A 20,223-nucleotide genomic window follows, 5' to 3' on the forward strand; every position below is an offset into this window, starting at 1 on the left:
TCCTTGTGGTACACCACTAGTAACTGAACTCCAGGCTGAACATTTCCTATCAACCACCACCCTCTGTCTTCTTACAGTGAGCCAATTTCTGACCCAAACTGCTAAATCACCCTGAATCCCATGCCTCCATATTTTCTGAAATAGCCTACCATGGGGAACCTTATCAAACGCTTTACTGAAATCCATATACACCACATCAACTGCTTTACTCCCGTCCACCTGTTTGGTCACCTTCTCAAAGAACTCAATAAGGTTTGTGAGGCACGACCTACCCTTCACAAAACCGTGTTGACTATCCCTAATCAAATTATTCCTTTCTAGATGATTATAAATCCTATCTCTGATAAACCGTTCCAAAACTTGATAAACCTTTCCACAACAGAAGTAAGGCTCACTGGTCTATTGTTACTGGGATTGTCTCTACTCCCCTTCTTGAACAAGGGGATAACATTTGCTATCCTCCAGTCTTCTGGCACTATTCCTGTAGACAATGACGACATAAAGATCAAAGCCAAAGGCTCAGCAATCTCCTCCCTAGCTTCCCAGAGAATCCTAGGATAAATCCCACCCTACCCAGGGGACTTATCTATTTTCACACTTTCCAGAATTGCTAACACCTCCTCCTTATGAAACTCAAGCCCTTCTAGTCAAGTAGCCTGCAACTGAGTATTCTCTTCGACAACATTGTCTTTTTCCTACGTGAATACGGATGAAAAATATTGATTTAGCACCTCTCCTATCTCCTCAGACTCCACGCCCAACCTCCCACTACTGTCCTTGACTGGCCCTACTCTTACCCTAGTCATTCTTTTATTCCTGACATACCTATAGAAAGCTTTAGGGTTATCCTTGATCCTACTTGCCAAAGACTTCTCATGTCCCCTCCTGGTTCTTCTCAGCTCTCTCTTTAGGTCCTTCGTAGCTAACTTGTAACTCTCGAGCTCCCTAACTGAACCTTCACGTCTCATCTTTACATAAGCCTCCTTCTTCCTCTTGACAAGTGATTCAACTACTTTAGTAAACCACAGTTACCTCGCTCGACCACTTCCTCCTTGCCTGACAGGTACATACTTATCAAGGACACGCAGTAGCTGGTCCTTGAACGAGCTCCACATTTCAATTGTGCCCATCCCCTGCAGTTTCCTTCCCCATCCTATGCATCCTAAGTCTTGCCTAATCGCATCATAATTGCCTTTCCCCCAGCTATAACTCTTGCCCTGCGGTATATACCTATCCCTTTCCATCGCTGAAGGAAACGTAACTGAATTGTGGTCACTATCACCAAAGCACTCACCTACCTCCAAATCTAACACCTGTCCTGGTTCATTACCCAGTACCAAATCCAATGTGGCCTTGTCTCTTGTTGGCCTATCTACATACTGTGTCAGGAAACCCTCCTGCACCCATTGGACAAAAATCTAAAGTACCATCTAAAGTACTCGATCTATAGTGTTTCCAGACAATATTTGGAAAGTTAAAGTCCCCCATAACAACTACCCTGTTACTTTCACTCCTATCCAGAATCATCTTTGCAATCCTTTCCTCTACATCTCTGGAACATTTTGGAGGCCTATAGAAAACTCCCAACAGGGTGACCACTCCTTTCCTATTTAAAACCTCAGCTTATACTACCTCAGTAGGCGAGTCCTCATCAAACGTCCTTTCTGCCACTGTAATACTGTACTTGACTAGCAGCGCCACCCCTCCCCCTCTTTTACCACCTCCCCTGAGCTTACTGAAATATCTAAACCCCGGACCCTGCAACAACCAGTCCTGTCCCTGCTCCAGCCATGTCTCTGAAATGGCCACAACATCGAAGTCCCAGGTACCAACCCATGCTGCAAGTTCACCCACCTTATTCCGGATACTCCTGGCGTTGAAGTAGGCACACTTTAAGCCTTCCTGCTGCAACCTTGAAACCTTACTCATGACCTCACTACTCTCAACCTCCTGTATACTGGAGCTACAATTCAGGTTCCCAATCCCCTACTGAATTAGTTTAAACCCTCCCGAAGAGCATTAGCAAAATGAGCCTACCGCAGAATGAGCCCCAATTATCCAGGTATCTGAAACCCTCCCTCCTGCACCATCCCTTTAGCCACGTGTTCAACTGCTCTCTCTTCCTATTCCTCGTCTCGCTAGCACGTGCCACAGGTAACAACCCAGAGATAATAACTCTGTTTGTTCAAGCTCTAAGTTTCCACCCTAGCTCCCTGAATTCCTGCCTTACATCCCTATCCCTTTTCCCACCTATATTGTTGGTGCCTATGTGGACCACGACTTGGGGTTGCTCCCCCTCCCCCTTAAGAATCCCGAAAACACGATCCAAGACATCACGGACCCTGGCACCTGGGAGGCAACACACCAACCGCAGAGATTCCCACAAAATCTCCTATCTATCCTGCTAACTATGGCGTCTCCAATGACTAATGCTCTACTCCTCTTCCCCCTTCCCTTCTGAGCAACAGGGACAGACTCTGTGCCAGAGACCTGTACCCCATGGCTTACCCCTGGTAAGTTGTCCCCCCCACCAGTATCCAAAGCGGTATACTTGTTACTCAGGGTAACGACCACAGGGGACCCCTGTACTGACTGCTTCCTCCCAGCCTCTCTCATTGTCACCCATCTATCTTCATTCTTCTGAGTAACTACATCCCTGAAGCTTCTATCTATGACCACCTCTGCCTCCAGAATGACCCGAAGTTCATCCAACTCCAGCTCCAGTTCCCTAACACGGTTTCTGAGGAGCTGGAGATGGGTGCACTTCCCACAGGTGAAATCAATAGGGACACTGATGGCGTCCCTCACCTCAAACATTCTGCAGGAGGAACATTGTACTGCCTTCCCTGCCATCAACTCGAGATAAAACAAGAAAAAGAAAGGAAGAGCTTACCTGATATTCACTCAGCCCCTTAAGTTAGAGGAGGTGGAAGGGTGGGGGACACTACAAATGTAGTGTCTCGAGTTTAGCAACCGCCCAACTTATATATAGGTACAACACACCTTCCCAGAAATCCCCACGGCTGACTTCCGGTTTCCTGCTGCTCAGAAACAAAAACAAACTCCGAAAAAAAAAGTTAGTTAAAAACAAAGGCCGCTTCTCCTGTAAGGTAAGTTTTTAAAGCGGGAAACTTACCTTCCCGACAGCCCCCTGGTTACTGCTCTCTCTGCTACCGCTGAACAACTGAAGCTGATCTGACTAACCCCGTCACACGACTCTTTGGGACCAGGTCTGACTGACCTCCAACCTGACAACCCCTCCTGACCACACTCCTACCCCCCTCATCCACACGCCACCCTATTCAGCTGCGACTAGCCCCGTGCCCACTAACACGCTCACCCATTCCTCACGAACACACTCGTACCTTGAAAAGAGAGCATGGCTCCTGTGCATATTCCCATTGCTGCACTCTGTGAGGATTCCTGCATTGAGGGATTCCTGCATTGCAGGATCCATCGGAAGTCAGAGCCTTTTCAACATGTGCAGCTAAGTGGATAGTTTTCAGTTAGATCAGAGTTGGGCACATAGTTTCCAACTCTGATCAGATATTTTGGGCCTTAGAATTTCACAATAATTACTTTCTGCTGCATGTGTGAACATATCACTCATTTTAACCATGAATCCTTACTTCTGGGACACAGCATTCATTTTAGAGAGTTGAATAAATAAGTCATGAGGTCTTTAATAGTCTTTGCTGCATCAATGACTACTTGAACACCCTGTTTCTTTCCAGAAAGGCTGAATGAATTCATCGTACTTACGGCAGTTCCTCTCATCCGAAGTTCCGTTGTCATGGCAGTCACTCACCCCATTGCAGACAGAGCTACTGCTGATGCATTTTCCATTATTACAGGAGAATTCTGTACTGGGATCACAAGTAGGGAACAAACAACCAGCCTCATCACTGCTGTCTCCACAGTCATTGTAATGGTCACAGCGATACCTATATGGTGTGCACCGGCCATTTCCACAAGTGAAAGCAGTTGGCGGACAAGTATGAAAAGCTAGGAAAAGAACGGAGATAATAAAAAGTAAGCTATACAAGAAAATACTTTACAAAGGGTGCAGTGATTGTTCTCCTTTACACAAGAGAAAAATCTTGTTAAGTTACCTTCCACATATACAAACGCTTCCAAATAGGCTGCATGTAAAATAAAATAAAATGTTTTGCATTTGGTTTTATTAATTTCTTTCAATTTTGCATTTGATAAACAATATCGCAGGTGACCACTTATTGGTTTGGATTCTGAATGGCTAAGAATAACAATTGAAATTTAGGATTGAATTCCCTCTTCTTCCTCCTTCTCTGGACAAACAGGATCAATGATCAGTTTTTGTTGTCATTGCCCAGGGTATCCCTGCTATTCTTAAAAACGTTCCTTCCGGGATTTGTTGCATCTACCTGTTCAAGCTGGCAGGCCCTTGGATTAAATTATCTAACTGAAAAAAAAAGCATTTCCAACAATGCAGCACGTCCTCAGTACTGAACTGATGTATCATAGAACCATAGAATCCCTACAGTTCAGAAGGAGGCCATTTGGCCCATCACGTCTTCACCGGCCCTCTGAAAGAGCACCCCATCCAGGTCCAACCCCCCTCCCATACCCATAACCCCACCTAACCTGCACATTTTTGAACATTACGGGACAATTTTAGCATGGTCAATCCACTTAACCTATTTGGACTGTGGGAGGAAACCGGAGCACCCGGAGGAAACCCATGCAGACATGGGGAGAAAGTGCAAAGTCCACACAGACAGTCACCCAAGGCTGGAATTGAAATTGGTTCCCTGGCGCTGTGAGGCAGCAGTGCTCACCACTGTGCACCGTGCCACCCCTTGTTTAGGTTGGTGCACTCAATTCCACAACCTGAGGTCAAAGTGCACTTACTGAACTAACATTGTCCTGTGAGAAAATTAATTTGATATTATTCTAGAGCGTATCTACAATAGAAGTTATTATACATCTTTTTAAAGAAAAGTTAATCTCTACAGTCTTATTCATAATTCACAAGCAAATGTTAATCAATTAATCAATTAACATATGTTTATCTGTAAACCAAGTAACAAATACCTCTATGTGCATTTTCTCCTACGTGGACTGCTTGAAAGAGAGAGCAAAAATATTTATTTCAGTGTATTTGTTCTTTGGTACACCATACTTATATTTTTTTCAGCTTTAGCTTTATGTTTACCTCATGGTTTACAAAGCCCCACTTTAGCTGGAGGAGCAGATAGTCTCTGCAGGTCTGCTAAGGGTTCTTTTACATTTGATATTCCATATGTCAGGAAAGGGAGGTGCACGTGTTGCTAAAATTAGTTCCTTTATTCCAACAGCAGAATTGTAACCTCTGGATCAAATTTAATTCCTAAGTGCACGAATGACAACTTACATTTCCCAAATGATGGCTGGAATTCTACAGTACACCGAGGTGGGATGGAAGGTCAGAGGGCTGTAAAATTGGGAGCTATGGCAGCAATACTGTTCTGAGTGACTAACTGTCCCCATCCCCGCTTAAAGTTTATCAATAGCAGAAGAGGCTTTAAATGGCCATTTCACTCTTGGGCCAAGGGGCTAATGGAATTTTACCCATGATCAAGGTGGAAGGGGGGGAAGCAGTGGGGGGGGGGGGGGGGGGGGGGAGTAACAATGCAGACTATCTAGCTCAAAAAGTGAAACCTGTCAAATTGATGGCCCGGGAAGGGTAGAGGGACTCATGTCCGGGTCCCCATGTCTATTGGTTGTTCCCCAAAGGTACCTACACAATGGCCACCACTCCAGTGGAGCTTGCCCTCAAGTATACACCAGTGGACGGGAACCCTGTGTCCAGCTTTCAGCCCAATGAGTCTTCCGTCTTAACCATGCTACTAGTTGCAAAGGGGAAAATAGAAGAACCAACGTAACTTAACAATAACTACCAATGCTTGTATGAGTGCTGAAACAGGCCCAGGTTGGAACAGGATTATCCAGCTAAAGTAAGATTACCATTAGCATTTCTAAACTAAAATCATATCCATTTGCTACCTGTGACTTCAAAGAAGGTATTTTATACAAGTTCGATTTCTATCATAATCACCGAATACTGGCAACTAACCCATTCAATATCGGGTCCACTGCACATCATGACATGTATGCAACGAGAAAATTTGCAGCTGGTAATAAGAAACTTACCACATACTCTCTCTGTTTCATCACTCTGATCTCCACAATCATTATCAGTGTCACATTTCCACCTCTCTGGGATACAATGGCCATTCAGACATGTAAAGTAGCCTGTGCCACATGTGGTAGTATCAGATGGAACACAATCTTGATTGTTATTAACCAGACGCCAGTTTCCATCAGCAGGGCACTGGCATTCTGAACCATGCGGCCCTAAAGGACAATTGCAATACAAAAATAATTTGCAGCACAGTGCTTGAAGCTCACAGTTAGCAAACACACAGCAAACAAATGTATTTTGAGAAGATCTTACATGCCACATGGAAGCATATTGTAAATGAGATTGTGATAATGAAACTCAAACTATCAAAGTAGTTTAAATGGTTACGATTCAGCTCTCTCTCTCACCTGAAAACATCTAAATGCACAATGCTCTAAATATAGCTCTAAGTATCCTGATGCATGTTCAAGAGAAGTGACAAGTTGAATGTGCACGATTTTAGTACATTGTCAGCCAAAGACAAAGCTATATGGACTTCCCTTGATATTTCCCATTGAACTGTACCCTAATTACAGCTTCCAGGAGTCTTGCTCTGTTACGCTTACAGCTGCATAGCCATTGAGAAAGAAAATGTCAGTCAATTCCCCCGGGTTTTGGTTGGGGACGGGAGGAAACTATTGCTATCATTGAAGACATCTATGCAGATGCATGCAGTTCGCGGCACAAGGAACAAGGCATAGCCAGTCAAACTCAGTAAAGGTATTTAATGGGGTCAATACCGAAAAGTAATTTCCTCGAGTGCAGGAATCCATAAATCTAAAAATGAAAGCCAGGCTATTAGGCGTTGAATCAGGAAGCACATTTGCACATAGAGGGTAGTGGAAAATTTGAACCTTTTACCCAAAAGACTAACAGTTGAAACCTTCTGTGCCACGATGAATAGATTTTTGTTGGGGAACAACGACAGATAAATGGGGTTTACGTACAGATCAACCAAATCTAATGAATTCGTGGAACAGGCTCAAGGGGCTGAATGGCCTGCTTCTGTGCCTATCTTGTTCTAATTTGTGTTCTTAAAAGGCCGACTACAAAATTGAACGATTAATGTTCCATCATCTTTTAATCCAATTATTCAAATGTTTTAGGTGGAAATAGTTAGTACCTGGAGTACAAATGTGACTGCAGCCTCCATTAAACTGATCACATGGATTACTGCATTGTTGCTGCTTCTTCTCAGACATAACATGGATATCCATTGGACGATGCGGTAGGTTTTGTACCATCACAGTCTGGTCTGACCCATCATGCTTATTGACCCGGTAGATGCTTCTAGTGTTCCAGTCTGTCCAGTAGAGATACTCATCATAGAGGGTCAGTGCAAATGGGTATATCGCAGTGCTAACAATCACCTCACGGTTTGTACCTGTTAGACTACTGCGTTCAATCTTCCGGCTGAAACAGAATATTGTTGAATTTTGCAGAAAATACTGATTATTGAAAATTAACATTTTCACATAACTCCCATACCAGTGATACACTTTGGATCACTTACAAGCAATGATGCCGCAAAACTATTAGATACAAATTTGATTAATATGTAACCACCTACATTCAAAGCCATGGAGCCCCAGGATAATATCATAAATGATTATTTATGGGCAGCACAGTGGCGCAGTGGGTTAGCACTGCGGCCTCACAGCGTTGAGGTCCCAGGTGCGATCCCGGCTCAGGTCACTGTACGTGTGGAGTTTGTACATTCTCCCTGTGTTTGCATAGGTTTCGCCCCCACAACCCAAAAATGTGCAGAGTAGATGGATTGGCCATGCTAAATTGACCCGTAATTGGAAAAAATTAATTGGGTACTCTAAATTTATAAAAAATAAATAAATAAATGATTATTCATGAATAGACAATTAAAATAAAAATCATGACTATACTTATTTTTAAATTCAAAATACTACCATAAAATTACCTAGCCAGTTCAAGCCAGTGCAACTCAAGCAATGGCTTTGTTTTTGCATTCACTCTGTTATCTAGGACTTCGACAGGGATCCGTCCTCAACTGCTTCTCATTTTCATCTACATTGGTAACTTTATCACTAGACATAGGATCAGTTTGGGTGCCGATAGCACTCATCTAAGGTTTCACTATTTTGATCCCACCACTGCCTTTGCAATATCAGGCTACTCGTCCGACATCCATGAGTCAAATTTAACTCTGAACAAGTTTCAGGCAGATCGGGAAAGGGGGAGTGTAAAATGCATTTGAGAGACAAGAGATTTTAGATGTTGGCGTTTCGATTCCACCACCCAAAGAGTCAGCAAGGAACGCATCCCACTCAATACTGACTGCCTCAGCGTTATTTAATGCGGCGGGAAGCATTATGTAGCTCGCCTACTTGGGAGGAAACCCGATCTCAGAGTGCTGCCAACCAGTCAGATTGGCGAACATTCTTTAGTGCCAGCAGCAGCAGTGGTCAAGATTGGGCGACAAGCAGTCTCCATATTCAGAGTCCAGGACTCTGTAAGTGCAGCTGGTCTCATGCTCATGTAGGGATGGGGAGGTGAGGCCTGAGGAAGTGGGGAGAGAGGGATGGGGTCTGGATGGAGTAGCCACAGGGGAGGGAGCATCCATGAGTGACAGACCTTGTGGGAGTGGTGCCTTATGTGGAAAGGACCCCATTAAAGGAGATACTTTCCCTCCCTTCCCACCCAAGGCCTGAACAGGTTGACTTTCTAGGCCTCCCGTTTTGCTCCTGAACCCCTCCCACCAGCCTTAACATTGAGGCCAAGTGTGACACAGTCATCAACTTCCCACTAATGGGCCTCAATTCGGACAAGGGTACACTGGCCAACCCAGGCCTGGCCCATCCTACTGTAAAATTGTGGACCCATCGGCCAGACAAGAGAGGGAAAGCCATCCAGGAAATTTTACATGCTCCTGCTGCTGGCCAACCAACTTCAGGACTCAGTAACATTTCAGGCCCTACATATTTTAACTCTTGTGCCTCATTTTTAGTTTGCCAGCCAGCTATTCACTTCAATGCTACAGCTGGCCTAAAGGTGTGTGTGTGTGTGTGTGTGTGAGGCTGCCACCAAAGGAAGATTGACCAGAAAGAAGAGAAATCACAGGGGAGGTGTTTTGAGAGGCTCACATTGGGAGGGAAGGGGTGGGGAGGGAATCTGGTAGGGGAAAATCCCATGAACCATTCTTCTTCTCCAATAAGAGTGGGTGAGACCATTACCTTAAATTATGAATAATTTGTGAATAAGCACACATGACACACCGAAAGTACAACTAAATAAAATTCTAATTCTTCCACACAAGTCCACAAATGGCAGGAAAAACATGATTATAAACATACAGGGAAGCATCAGCCCAGTAGAGTTTCTGATCTTCATAGTCCATTGTCAATCCGTTTGGCCAAACTAAGCTGGTATTTATAAGCGTTATACGAAAACTTCCTCCCAATGTTGCTCGTTCTATCTTAGGACTGGTTCCCCAATCAGTCCAATACATATACCTATTAGAAAAAAACATATAATTAATTAAGGCAATTATGAATAATAGTACCCTGCTATTTTAATGCAGTGCAAATGACACAAGGAGGGATTTTCCTGACCTAACCTGGAATGCAGCATGTATCAATAAACGATCAGGATGCGGACATGAAAATTAATTTGCTCATTTATTTTCATTTAGATTAATGGAGGAAAATCAGGCAACTTCCTTGACATAACGCATTCTGACCAACACAATTATGTGATATTCACTTCATTTTTTCTTCTACTTAATTTTCTTACTCACAATCTGAGCAAAGAGATTTGTGCTTCCACTCATCTGCTACGGTTTATGTTTGTCTTCATTTGCTAATCCTTCTTCTCTCCCTTCTTCAAAGGCCTCCCTTCTTCAAAGGCCCATTGAATGTGTCAGACTTTAGACTTCAGGTCTGAGTGCTCTTATTCTTCCAACCCAGAACAGAAATCAGTTACCCATGTGGCACAGAGACCTGTTTTGATGATTCACTTAGCACACTTGAGCAGGAACAGGTGCAAGTGGAAAGGGTTGCCCAGGAAACAATTCACTGTTGAGCAAACTTGAGTGTAAGCTGCTGATCTTGCAATGTTAGTTAACGTGCTATTCAATGTTGGTCTTTATTTAAGTTATTTAAGGGTGGGAAGCCCAGGACATATGATCAATCAGCTGATGCATTCTTAGTCGGTTGTAGCTGGACATCTCTGCAGGTAACCGTTGGAGTCCGTCTCCTACTTCCTCATTATCCTTCATATTCACAGTGCCCTCTCCCTTCTCAACCTGAAGGTCCTCATCCATGGGTGCCCAATGGGTTGTTTCTGCCACATGGCAAAACATTTCTGCGTACAACAAACCACTATTATTCCATTCACTCTTTGTGAACTGTGTTACAGGATTATCCTGTACAAGCATGTATGACCAGGCTTGTCTAGTCAGCAGAATAATTTGATAATGTCAATGCTAAGCATGCTTGCGCTCTATTTGACCCATGTATCTGACTGTAGTACTGCCTGTATGATGAGGTCCTCAAGAGGAATTATGAGCCAAATATGTAGATAATATGCTTTGTCCCCTTAGCATCTTATCTTTTGTGAAGGGATAAAGAGTGGAGGTTAGAGGATTACTGTAATTCGTATAAAGTGTGATTTGTGATCATGGGCTAATTATACATTAACAGACTCGATGTTTGTGATATTCTTGGAAAAAATGCTGGCGTAGTGGAAAGTAGGAATATAGGCAATGCTAGACTGGGGAAGATGTAATCTATGCAAGACCCAAAGTCTATCTCTTTTGCTTCTAGATACCTATGGGAAAAGTGACTGAAGTGCTTGCTTACTTGCTCACTTACTTAATATAAGCTGATATGTTACTGATATCTCAGTATCATATCCAATAACTGCAAGAGGCTCCAGGGAAAGAAATCAAAAGCTGCAGAGAACTTGCGTGGAATTTTGAGCCCAGGTTAGCTGTTAGTGAGAATGGCAACATGGAACCAAAATCCACAGCAGAACTGGGGATATGGGAGTGCCACCGAAGGATGAATCGGTATGCCTCACCTAACACATCAGGAAGCCAATTGCCTGATCAGTTACCTGACCGTTCCTTGACGAGTCAATTTTGCCAGTCCTACAGTACATGAGTGTGCAACTGATTGGCGCCCAATGGGAGCGGAGCCCCCAAAGCAATAAACACCAAGGCTTACACCCACCTCTTCATGACAGCGAGGTGACACAATGCACCTCTAATGCAAGGTAGGAGAGTAGAGGGCGCTCATCACTCAACTATTCAGGACATGACAAGTCACAGCTTCTTGTTCACCCATGAGGTTAAAATGGTGTCAACTGCCTTCAGTCCTCACCCTTGTAACGGGGTGGAGCACGTGGCCTGCCAAGGTTCTGAAGGGTCGAGGCACTTCTGACAGGCGGAATTGAGAGGGGCAACTGTAGACGATTGACCACTGTGTGAGAAGGGAGGGATTGGGGATCATTGGAAAGATGCCCACATAGGGGAACGCTCCAAGTCCTGAGAGGAAAGGAGGACTCCTCATTGATCACTTTTATGTTATCTTCTGTCCCGACAAGGTGGCCTCACGGTAGCATGGTGGTTAGCATCAATGCTTCACAGCTCCAGGGTCCCAGGTTCGATTCCCGACTGGGTCACTGTCTGTGTGGAGTCTGCACGTCCTCCCCGTGTGTGCGTGGGTTTCCTCCGGGTGCTCCGGTTTCCTCCCACAGTCCAAAGATGTGCAGGTTAGGTGGATTGGCCATGCTAAATTGCCCGTAGTTTTAGGTTAATGGGGGGATTGTTGGGTTACGGGTATACGGGTTACGTGGGTTTAAGTAGGGTGATCATTGCTCGGCACAACATCGAGGGCCGAAGGGCCTGTTCTGTGCTGTACTGTTCTAAAAAAAAAGGTAGTCTAACATTGCAGCCTCTAGTGTTAACATCCTCTCAATAAAGCTCCATGTTTTTTGGTTGAACGTCCAAGGCCTGCAGACTCGATCTTGAATCCACCACACCTGGGGTCCCTGGGTTCCTCTATCGGATAGAGGGCCAGCTGGAGTGAGATCCAGAAGCCCCACCATCCTCTGGCACTGACACTCATGGATTCCCACAAGAGCCTACACCATGTAGTTGAAGCCTTACACTGTGGAGCTCATTTCCACATCCATGGAGGTCATGACCTGAACTACAGAGCAGACATTCCCCACCATGCATCTCCTGCAACAAGGTCTCCACTGCGGATGCCACCCTTGCAGCATTGGCCTTGTTGCTCCGGAGTGACGGCACTATCTCCTTGGACTGAAGGCGATGGGCTTCTTCCAGTCAGCATTGCAGGAGGGAATCTGTCATCCTTTCCTGATGCTCGCGACTCTGCAATTGCAGCTCCAGCAGCTCTGGGATGACAGTACCCAGGAGCATGTATTCGCCCGGGGCTCAACAAAGTTCTTGGCTCTGGCATCCCTCCAAGTGCCAGATCCTTGATATATTCCTGCTGCTGTGCTAGTGGAAGGAGTGGGTGACAGCTGTGATGCCTCTTCAAGCTGGTCTCCAAGATGTCTCGCTCAGAGTTGCTCAGCTCTGTGGTGTCCAGGGGCCATGAGGATGGTCCGGGCTGCTCTGCTGATTAACCTGCAATGAACGGGAGATAGCATTAGTGTTGGACAGGTGAGCGCTGATAGAAGAAATGTCATTCACATGAGGTTTGCGTCATGGCTGAATGTGTTGAGGAGCTGGCACGTGTGAGAGGTAAGTGGAGGTGGGCATGTGAGGAGCACAGGAGCTACTTGGGGAAATATGTGGAGGAGTGAGTGGCTGTAACCTCTTGAGGCGGATGGGAGTCACCCTGGAGCTGTGAAGGGTGTGTTAAGAGATACTGTGGGAGACATGAGGAGGTAGACTTACCCTGGCTGCAAGAAAAGATACTTAATCCTCTTTCGGCACTGTAGCTTTGCCCTCTTATACAGCAAACTGGCACTCACAAATGCAGCCACAGCCTCACAGTCAGGGTTGGTGACCTTGCTTTGTGGATGACGGGCTGGTTGCACGGGTACAAAGTGTCACGCCTCTGCCTGACACCATCCAGAGGTTTTCTGAGGGCTCCCTCCATGAATCCTGGTGCTGTGATCCTGGTAATCATGCCCCCGACCAGATTTGGGACAAGTGATGGGGAGGTGTTTAAAAGGAGTGCCCCACTGATTGCAGAGATGAAGTTGGCTCTCACAATCGCAGTCACAGCCTCCCAAGCGGTGTAAGTCATGTTGCTGGCTGGACATCTGACGATCGTGGGTAGAGGGTACCCCACCTCTGCTCGGCCCATCTATAAACTAGCCGAGGCCTCCCCCGGTGAAGTGTGGTGCACTCTGATTGCGGTGATTAAATTTGAGTGGCATGAGCAAATCAGAGGCAGATCGTTAAGGGGAAGGCATGAAACTTGTGAAAAAGAAGCTTTTTCTTAAAGAAGCTGAATATATGGCGAGTTCTCGCAGATGGGTTTCTCTCAGGTTTTCCTGCTAAAACCGACACTTCAAAAAAATATTGGAAAAGTCAGCCAGTTGACTGCGACAGATTCCTTTGAACATGTGTAGCCTCCTTATGCACTGTTCATCAGAGAACTGCAGGCATCTTGTCCTTAACCTATCAAAGCCCCCCGCTCCCCACCCCACCCCATCCATAGGGACACCCCCCTTTTCCAAACGGAAAACCATCGGGGGGGGAAATGCTAAGGGGGGTATTGCCTGGTCGTGTCTCCCCCCCCCCCCCCCCCCCCCCCGGGTACTTACCTATTGTAGTGATATCATGGCTGTGCTGTAATTCACCAACTGACCACTAGGAGTCTCATTAGAATATAAGTGAATGTTAGAGTAAGGTGACCTCAGACTGACTAGTGAGCTGGGGAGTGAGGTTGCTTGTCCAAGTTCATACTATTATTCATCTGTTGTTTGTATAGATTTTACCTACAGTTACTGTTAAGAAATTGTTTATAGCTTTAACTACAAGTGTTCTTGTAATATAAATTAGACCATCCAACAAGAACATTACATTATGGGTGACATGGTAGCACAGTGGTTAGCACAGTTGCTTCAAAGCGCCAGGGTCCCAGGTTCAATTCCCGCTTGGGTCACTGTCTGTTTGGAGTCTGCATATTCTCCCCGTGTCTGCGTGGGTTTCCTCCGGGTGCTCCGGTTTCCTCCCACAGGTCCTGAAAGACGTGCTGTTAGGTGAATTGGACATTCTGAATTCTCCCTCCGTGTACTCACGGATTGTGGTGACTAGGGGCTTTTCACAGTAACTTAATTGCAGTGTTAATGTAAGCCTACTTGTAACAATAAGGATTATTATTATATTGGATGGTACCAGGTATGGATGGTATTAAACACTGAGAAAAAAACTATCACATCATCAAATGAAGCCTGCCACGAGGTCCACAGAGATTTGAAGATTTTGCAAACTGCAAGAATGAACTACATGAGTCTATTAAGCCACCAATGAGTCTCAGATTTCATGGTAATGTGGACAGCAATTGCCATGTGTTTAAGTAACTTAATCTGTTTCTTACTGCAGTAAATTTAGGAGATCAATCAGATTTGCGTAAGGCAGCGATGCCTGAACAGTGGCAAGGCTCGAAGCAATTGCTGTGTTTAATAAATTTAAATTTGCAAACGATGAAGATAGTAAAAATTTTAACAAAGTATTTCGAAGATTTAATGAACATTGCAGTCCCAGGACGAATTAATTTTATGTGTTTAAATCACGTTTACAGAATACAGAAGAGTCCTTAGATCATTTCAATCACTGATTTCAAGTTAAAACCTGTAATCTTTCGGCGGTGGAATCTTCCATGATTCAGGCCAAATTGTTTTTGGTGCGAATTAAAATAAGCTGAGGGAACGGTTGCTGACTGAATCAGAGCTGTCTTTGGAACAAACAGTTCAGATTTGTCAGGCTGACGAGCCAGCAGCACAGCATTCTAAAATGTTTCTCAGTAATGGCGGTGTCTTCTTGCAGGAAAGAACTCAGGTTGTCTCCCTTTTTCCAAAAAGTCGGGGAACTTACAAAAAAGCAGGAAAGTTCCTGCAGATCTTCGCACACCAATAAACAGGTTTAAAATTAGAATAAAGTATTTCTGTGTAAAAGATGTGGTCAAAGGCACAAATTAAGGTAGTGTCCAGCGTTTGGCAAGTTTTGTTCCAGATGCAAAGGAAAAAATAACTTTGCTCAGAATTGTTACTCTAAGCTAAGTTACTTTCAGTATTTACAAACGAGAGGGGACATATTGTTGGAGAGGACAGTGTGAAACAGACTGGTAAGCTCGAGGACTTAATTTTTAGGAAGGAAGACGTGTTGGGCATTTTGAAAAACTTGAGGATAGACAAGTCCCCCGGGCCTGACGGGATATATCCAAGGATTCTATGGGAAGCAAGAAATGAAATTGCACAGCCATTGGCAATGATCTTTTCGTTCTCACTGTCAACCAAATGTCGTGCCCCTGTTCAAAAAAGGGAATAGAGATAACCCTGGGAATTACAGGCCAGTTAGTCTTACTTCGGTGGTAGGCAAAGTAATGGAAAGGGTACTGAGGGATAAGATTTCTGAGCATCTGGAAAAACACTGCTTGATTAGGGATAGTCAGCACGAATTTGTGATGGGTAGGTCTTGCCTTACAAGTCTTATTGAATTCTTTGAGGAGGTGACCAAGCATGTGGATGAAGGTAAAGCAGCGGATGTAGTGTACATGTATTTTAGTAAGGCAATTGATAAGGTTCCCCATGGTAGGCTTAAGCAGAAAGTAAGGAGGCATGGGATAGTGGGAAATATGGCCAGTTGGATAACGAACTGGCTAACCAATAGAAGTAGGAGAGTGGTGGTGGATGGCAAATATTCAGCCTCAAGCCCAGTTACCAGTGGCGTACTACAAGGATCAGTTCAGGGTCCTCTGCTGTTTGTGATTTTCATTAATGACTTGGCTGAGGGAGTTGAAGGGTGGGTTAGTAAATTTTCAGACGATATGAAGATTGGTGGAGTTGTGGATAGTGAGGAGGGTTGTTGTCGGCTACAAAGAGACATAGATAGGATGCAGAGCTGGGCTGAGAAGTGGCAGATGGAGTTTAACCCTGACAAGTGTGAGGTTGTCCATTTTGGAAGGACAAATATGAATGCGGAATACAGGGTTAACGGTCGGGTTCTTGGCAATGTGGAGGAGCAGAGAGATCTTGGGGTCTATGTTCATAGATCGTTGAAAGTTGCCACTCAAGTGGATAGAGCAGAAGGCCTATGGTGTGCTAGCGTTCATTAGCAGAGGGATTGAATTTAAGAGCCGTGAGGTGATGATGCAGCTGCACAAAACCTTGGTAAGGCCACATTTGGAGTACGGTGTGCAGTTCTGGTCACCTCATTTTAGGAAGGATATGGAAGCTTTGGAAAAGGTGCAAAGGAGATTTACCAGGATGTTGCCTGGAATGGAGAGTAGGAAAGGTTGAGGGTGCTAGGCCTTTTCTCATTAGAATGGAGAAGGATGAGGGGCGTCTTGATAGAGGTATATAAAATGATCAGGGGAATAGATAGAGTAGACATTCGGAGACTTTTTCCCCGGGTGGAACAAACCATTACAAGGGACCATAAAATTAAGGTGAATGTTTGAAGATATAGGGGGGATGTCAGAGGTAGGTTCTTTACCCAGAGAGTAGTGGGGGCATGGAATGCACTGCCTGTGGATGTAGTTGAGTCGGAAACATTAGGAACCTTCAAGCGGCTATTGGATAGGTACATAGATTATGGTAGAATAATGGAGTGTAGATTAATTTGTTCTTAAGGGCAGCACAGTAGCATTGTGGATAGCACAATTGCTTCACAGCTCCAGGGTCCCAGGTTCGATTTCCGGCTTGGGTCACTGTCTGTGCGGAGTCTGCACATCCTCCCCGTGTGTGCGTGGGTTTCCTCCGGGTGCTCCGGTTTCCTCCCACAGTCCAAAGATGTGCAGGTTGGGTGGATTGGCCATGATAAATTGCCCTTACTGTCCAAAATTGCCCTTAGTGTTGGGTGGGGTTACTGGGATAGGGTGTTGATCTCGGGTAGAGTGCTCTTTCCAGGAGCTGACTCGATGGGCCGAGTGGCCTCCTTCTGCACTGTAAATTCTATGATAATCTATGATTAATCTAGGACAAAGGTTCGGCACAACATCGTGGGTCGAAGGGCCTGTTCTATGCTGTATTTTTCTATGTTCTGTGTTCTATGTTCTAAGCTCAACCCCAGATCAGTCAGCACAGTGGAGGACACAGTCTCCAGTGATGAAACATCATTGTTTGTTAGAGTAATAACAGAGGAGAATATTTTGGAGACAAACATTTTTCCAGCGCTTAAATAAATGCAAACTGCTGCTCCATTTATAGTAAATGCGGTTGATGAGGACAAATGGCTGTTACCACTTGAAATGAACAGTACAGTGGTCCAATTGAAGTTAGACACTGGTGCCAAAGCCAATTTAATCAGCATAACTGATTGACAAAATCTAAAAATTCAGCCAATTAGAAGAACTCACAAAATATCTCTGAGAGATTACAATGGTACAAGTATTAAATGTTATGGTGCTTGTGACCTGAGTGTAGTGGCGAAGAACACAGTTTATTCTGGCCCATTCTGTATTGTATCCGAGGGCTAGGATTCATTATTAGGTGATCAGTCCTGTGAAGAATTAAATCTAGCGCAGTGTGAGATTGATGGGGGTGAGGATGAGGATTGGGGTGAGGGAGTGGGGGTGATGGTGAGAGTGGTGTAGGGGTGAGGGTGGGCCAATGGTGAGGGTGGTATGGGGATTAGGGTGGTGTTGGGGGAAGGCATTGGCACATGTGTCATGGGGAGCCGCAACTCAGCAGGGTCTCACTTCCTTGCCCGTGGCCGAACTCTACCCCAGTGGCCCTTTCCTCCGAGCCGCCGATTGCAACCAGGCCCTCTACTCTGCCACAGTCAGGGGCTGCTGGCCCTGCGGTCGTCCTTCAGTCTCTCCCACTCCCGGCGATTATGGGTGGCCTTCTCCTGTGGGGGAGGGGAGGGGCAAACGGAAAGTGACAGTGTTAGACAGTCCAGCGCATGCAGCCCAGGGGGTAGGTAACTGGTGGCCTCAGTGAACAGGGCACCCAGCCATAGTGGCTGGTATGGGTATCGGCATATGGTGCAGGGTGGAGTTCTGCTGCCCTCCGGATTGAATGGGAGTCAGGTTATGGGTGTGTGGGATGCAGGTTAGTGCCAGGGGCATAGTGTTGCCTACCCACCTTGCCGCCCTGAGGATGTTGTGCAGTTTCTTCTGGCAGTGCTGGCCGATCTGGATGGTGTTGCCCACGGCGCTGACCGTCTCTGCCACCTGCACCCAGATATGATGAATGGCAGCAGCTAGCAGCCTCTTTCCCAGGCCGAGGTACAGGGCAATCTGCCTCTCCTCCACCGCATCCAGGAGGGTCTCCAGCTCAGTATCGGTTAAGCATGGAGCTGCTCTTCTTGCTGCCATCTTGTTGGTTGGGATGATGTGTGTGGGGAATGCAGTGTGTATATATATGCAACTACAGCTTGTCAGCCTCCTGAGTGTCAATCGCAGAACTGGCAAATCCTGCACCATTTCTCATTGGAATTGATTGTGCTCTATGTGGCGCTGGTGTTAGCTCCTTAACTGTAGCTGAATCGGTCCAGGTGCGGCACCGGCTTTGCTGTTGTGGAACTCCATGAATTCTGTGCCGGCATCAACACTTAGTCTCAGAAATGGAGAATCCAGCCCAAGCGCAGAGAGCTTGGCCGGGATTCTCCCTTCTGGGAACTAAGTACCCACGCCGGCGGGAGAACCGGCGCCAACCACTCCGCCATCAACAGCCCCCGAAAGTGCGGAATTCTCTGCATTTTTGGAGGCTAGGTGGACGGCGGAGGGGTTGGCGCTGCTCTAGCCGGCGGCGAAGGGACGGCGCGAGTTCGCGCATGCGGCAGAGGGCCGGTCTGATCTCGCGCATGTGCGGAACCTATGGCGTGGTTCCGCCCATGCGCAGACTGGCCGGTCTATTTTGACGCATGCATGGGGAGGTTCTCTCCTCCGTGCCGGCCATGGCAGAGCGCTACAGGGGCCGACACGGAAGGAAGAAGTGCCATCATGGAACAGGCCCGCCCGCAGATCGGTGGGCCCCGATCACCAGCCAGGCCACCATGAGGGCCCCCCCGGGGTCGGATTCTCTCTCCCCCCCCCCCCCCCCCCCCCCCCCCCCGAGGACAGCCCCCGCCGACTTACCTGCCAGGTCGCATCAGTACGTGAGTTGAGTGATTCACGCCGGCGGGACTGGCCAAAGACACACAGGCGCCTGGCCCATCGGGGCCTGGAGAATTGCAGGGGTGCTGCTGCCAATGGACCCCAACCGGCGTGGCATGAATCCCGCCCCCGCCCGAAAAACGGCACTGGAGAATACTGCAGCCAGCGTCGGGGCGGCGGGCAAGATTTGCGCCGCCCCCTGGGGATTTTCCAATCCGGCGGGGGGGTCGGAGAATCCCGCCGATATGTTTCAGTTATACAGGGCATTGCTGAGATCACAATGAGAGTACTTTGCACAGTATTGGACTTCTCATTTCGGGAAGGATGTAAATACATTGGAAGCAGTTCAGATATAGTTTACTAGACTAATACCTGGAATGAGGGTGATGTTGCCTGGTGAAGCAACGTAGCCCCTAGGTGGTCAGGGAAAGGACAATGCCAGATTGGCAGTGCCAGAGGAGAGACCAGGGAACCCATGGAGGAGAGAGGGCAATGGTCCCCACTAAGCCCTGATGCTGACCATGGTGATGATGGGGGTGGGGGTCCCTGAAGCCCAAATGCCAGTAATGGTGGTGATGGTGGTACTTCCACTTTGAGTTTGGGGCACCCTTTAAACAGGCACCCCAATCTCAGTTAAGCCAGGCTTGCTCGCAGTACGAGGCCCCACCCAGCCAGAATGGTGGGACAAACACGCCATCCTACTTTTTCTTGACAAAGTGTCGAAAGATGTGAAAACCTGGCTGT

General features: G+C 46.4%; 1 protein-coding gene across 4 annotated transcripts in view; it reads right to left on the reverse strand.

The window, feature by feature from the left end:
- Positions 1-20,223, reverse strand: part of lrp2a (low density lipoprotein receptor-related protein 2a) — a 432,071-nt gene that overhangs the window by 143,582 nt on the left and 268,266 nt on the right. For 2 of the 4 annotated variants that reach the window (XM_038789771.1, XM_038789774.1), the window contains 6 exons: positions 9,529-9,687; positions 7,326-7,615; positions 6,172-6,375; positions 5,074-5,103; positions 4,113-4,142; positions 3,763-4,005 (listed from right to left, as the gene is read on the reverse strand). In XM_038789771.1, coding sequence (XP_038645699.1) covers positions 3,763-4,005; positions 4,113-4,142; positions 5,074-5,103; positions 6,172-6,375; positions 7,326-7,615; positions 9,529-9,687 — 956 coding nt within the window. The remainder of the gene's footprint in view (positions 1-3,762; positions 4,006-4,112; positions 4,143-5,073; positions 5,104-6,171; positions 6,376-7,325; positions 7,616-9,528; positions 9,688-20,223) is intronic. The other 2 variants (XM_038789772.1, XM_038789773.1) reach the window with 2 other exon arrangements.

The sequence above is a fragment of the Scyliorhinus canicula genome, chromosome 2, assembly GCF_902713615.1.
Source record: "Scyliorhinus canicula chromosome 2, sScyCan1.1, whole genome shotgun sequence".
NCBI classification, from domain to species: Eukaryota; Metazoa; Chordata; class Chondrichthyes; order Carcharhiniformes; family Scyliorhinidae; genus Scyliorhinus; species Scyliorhinus canicula.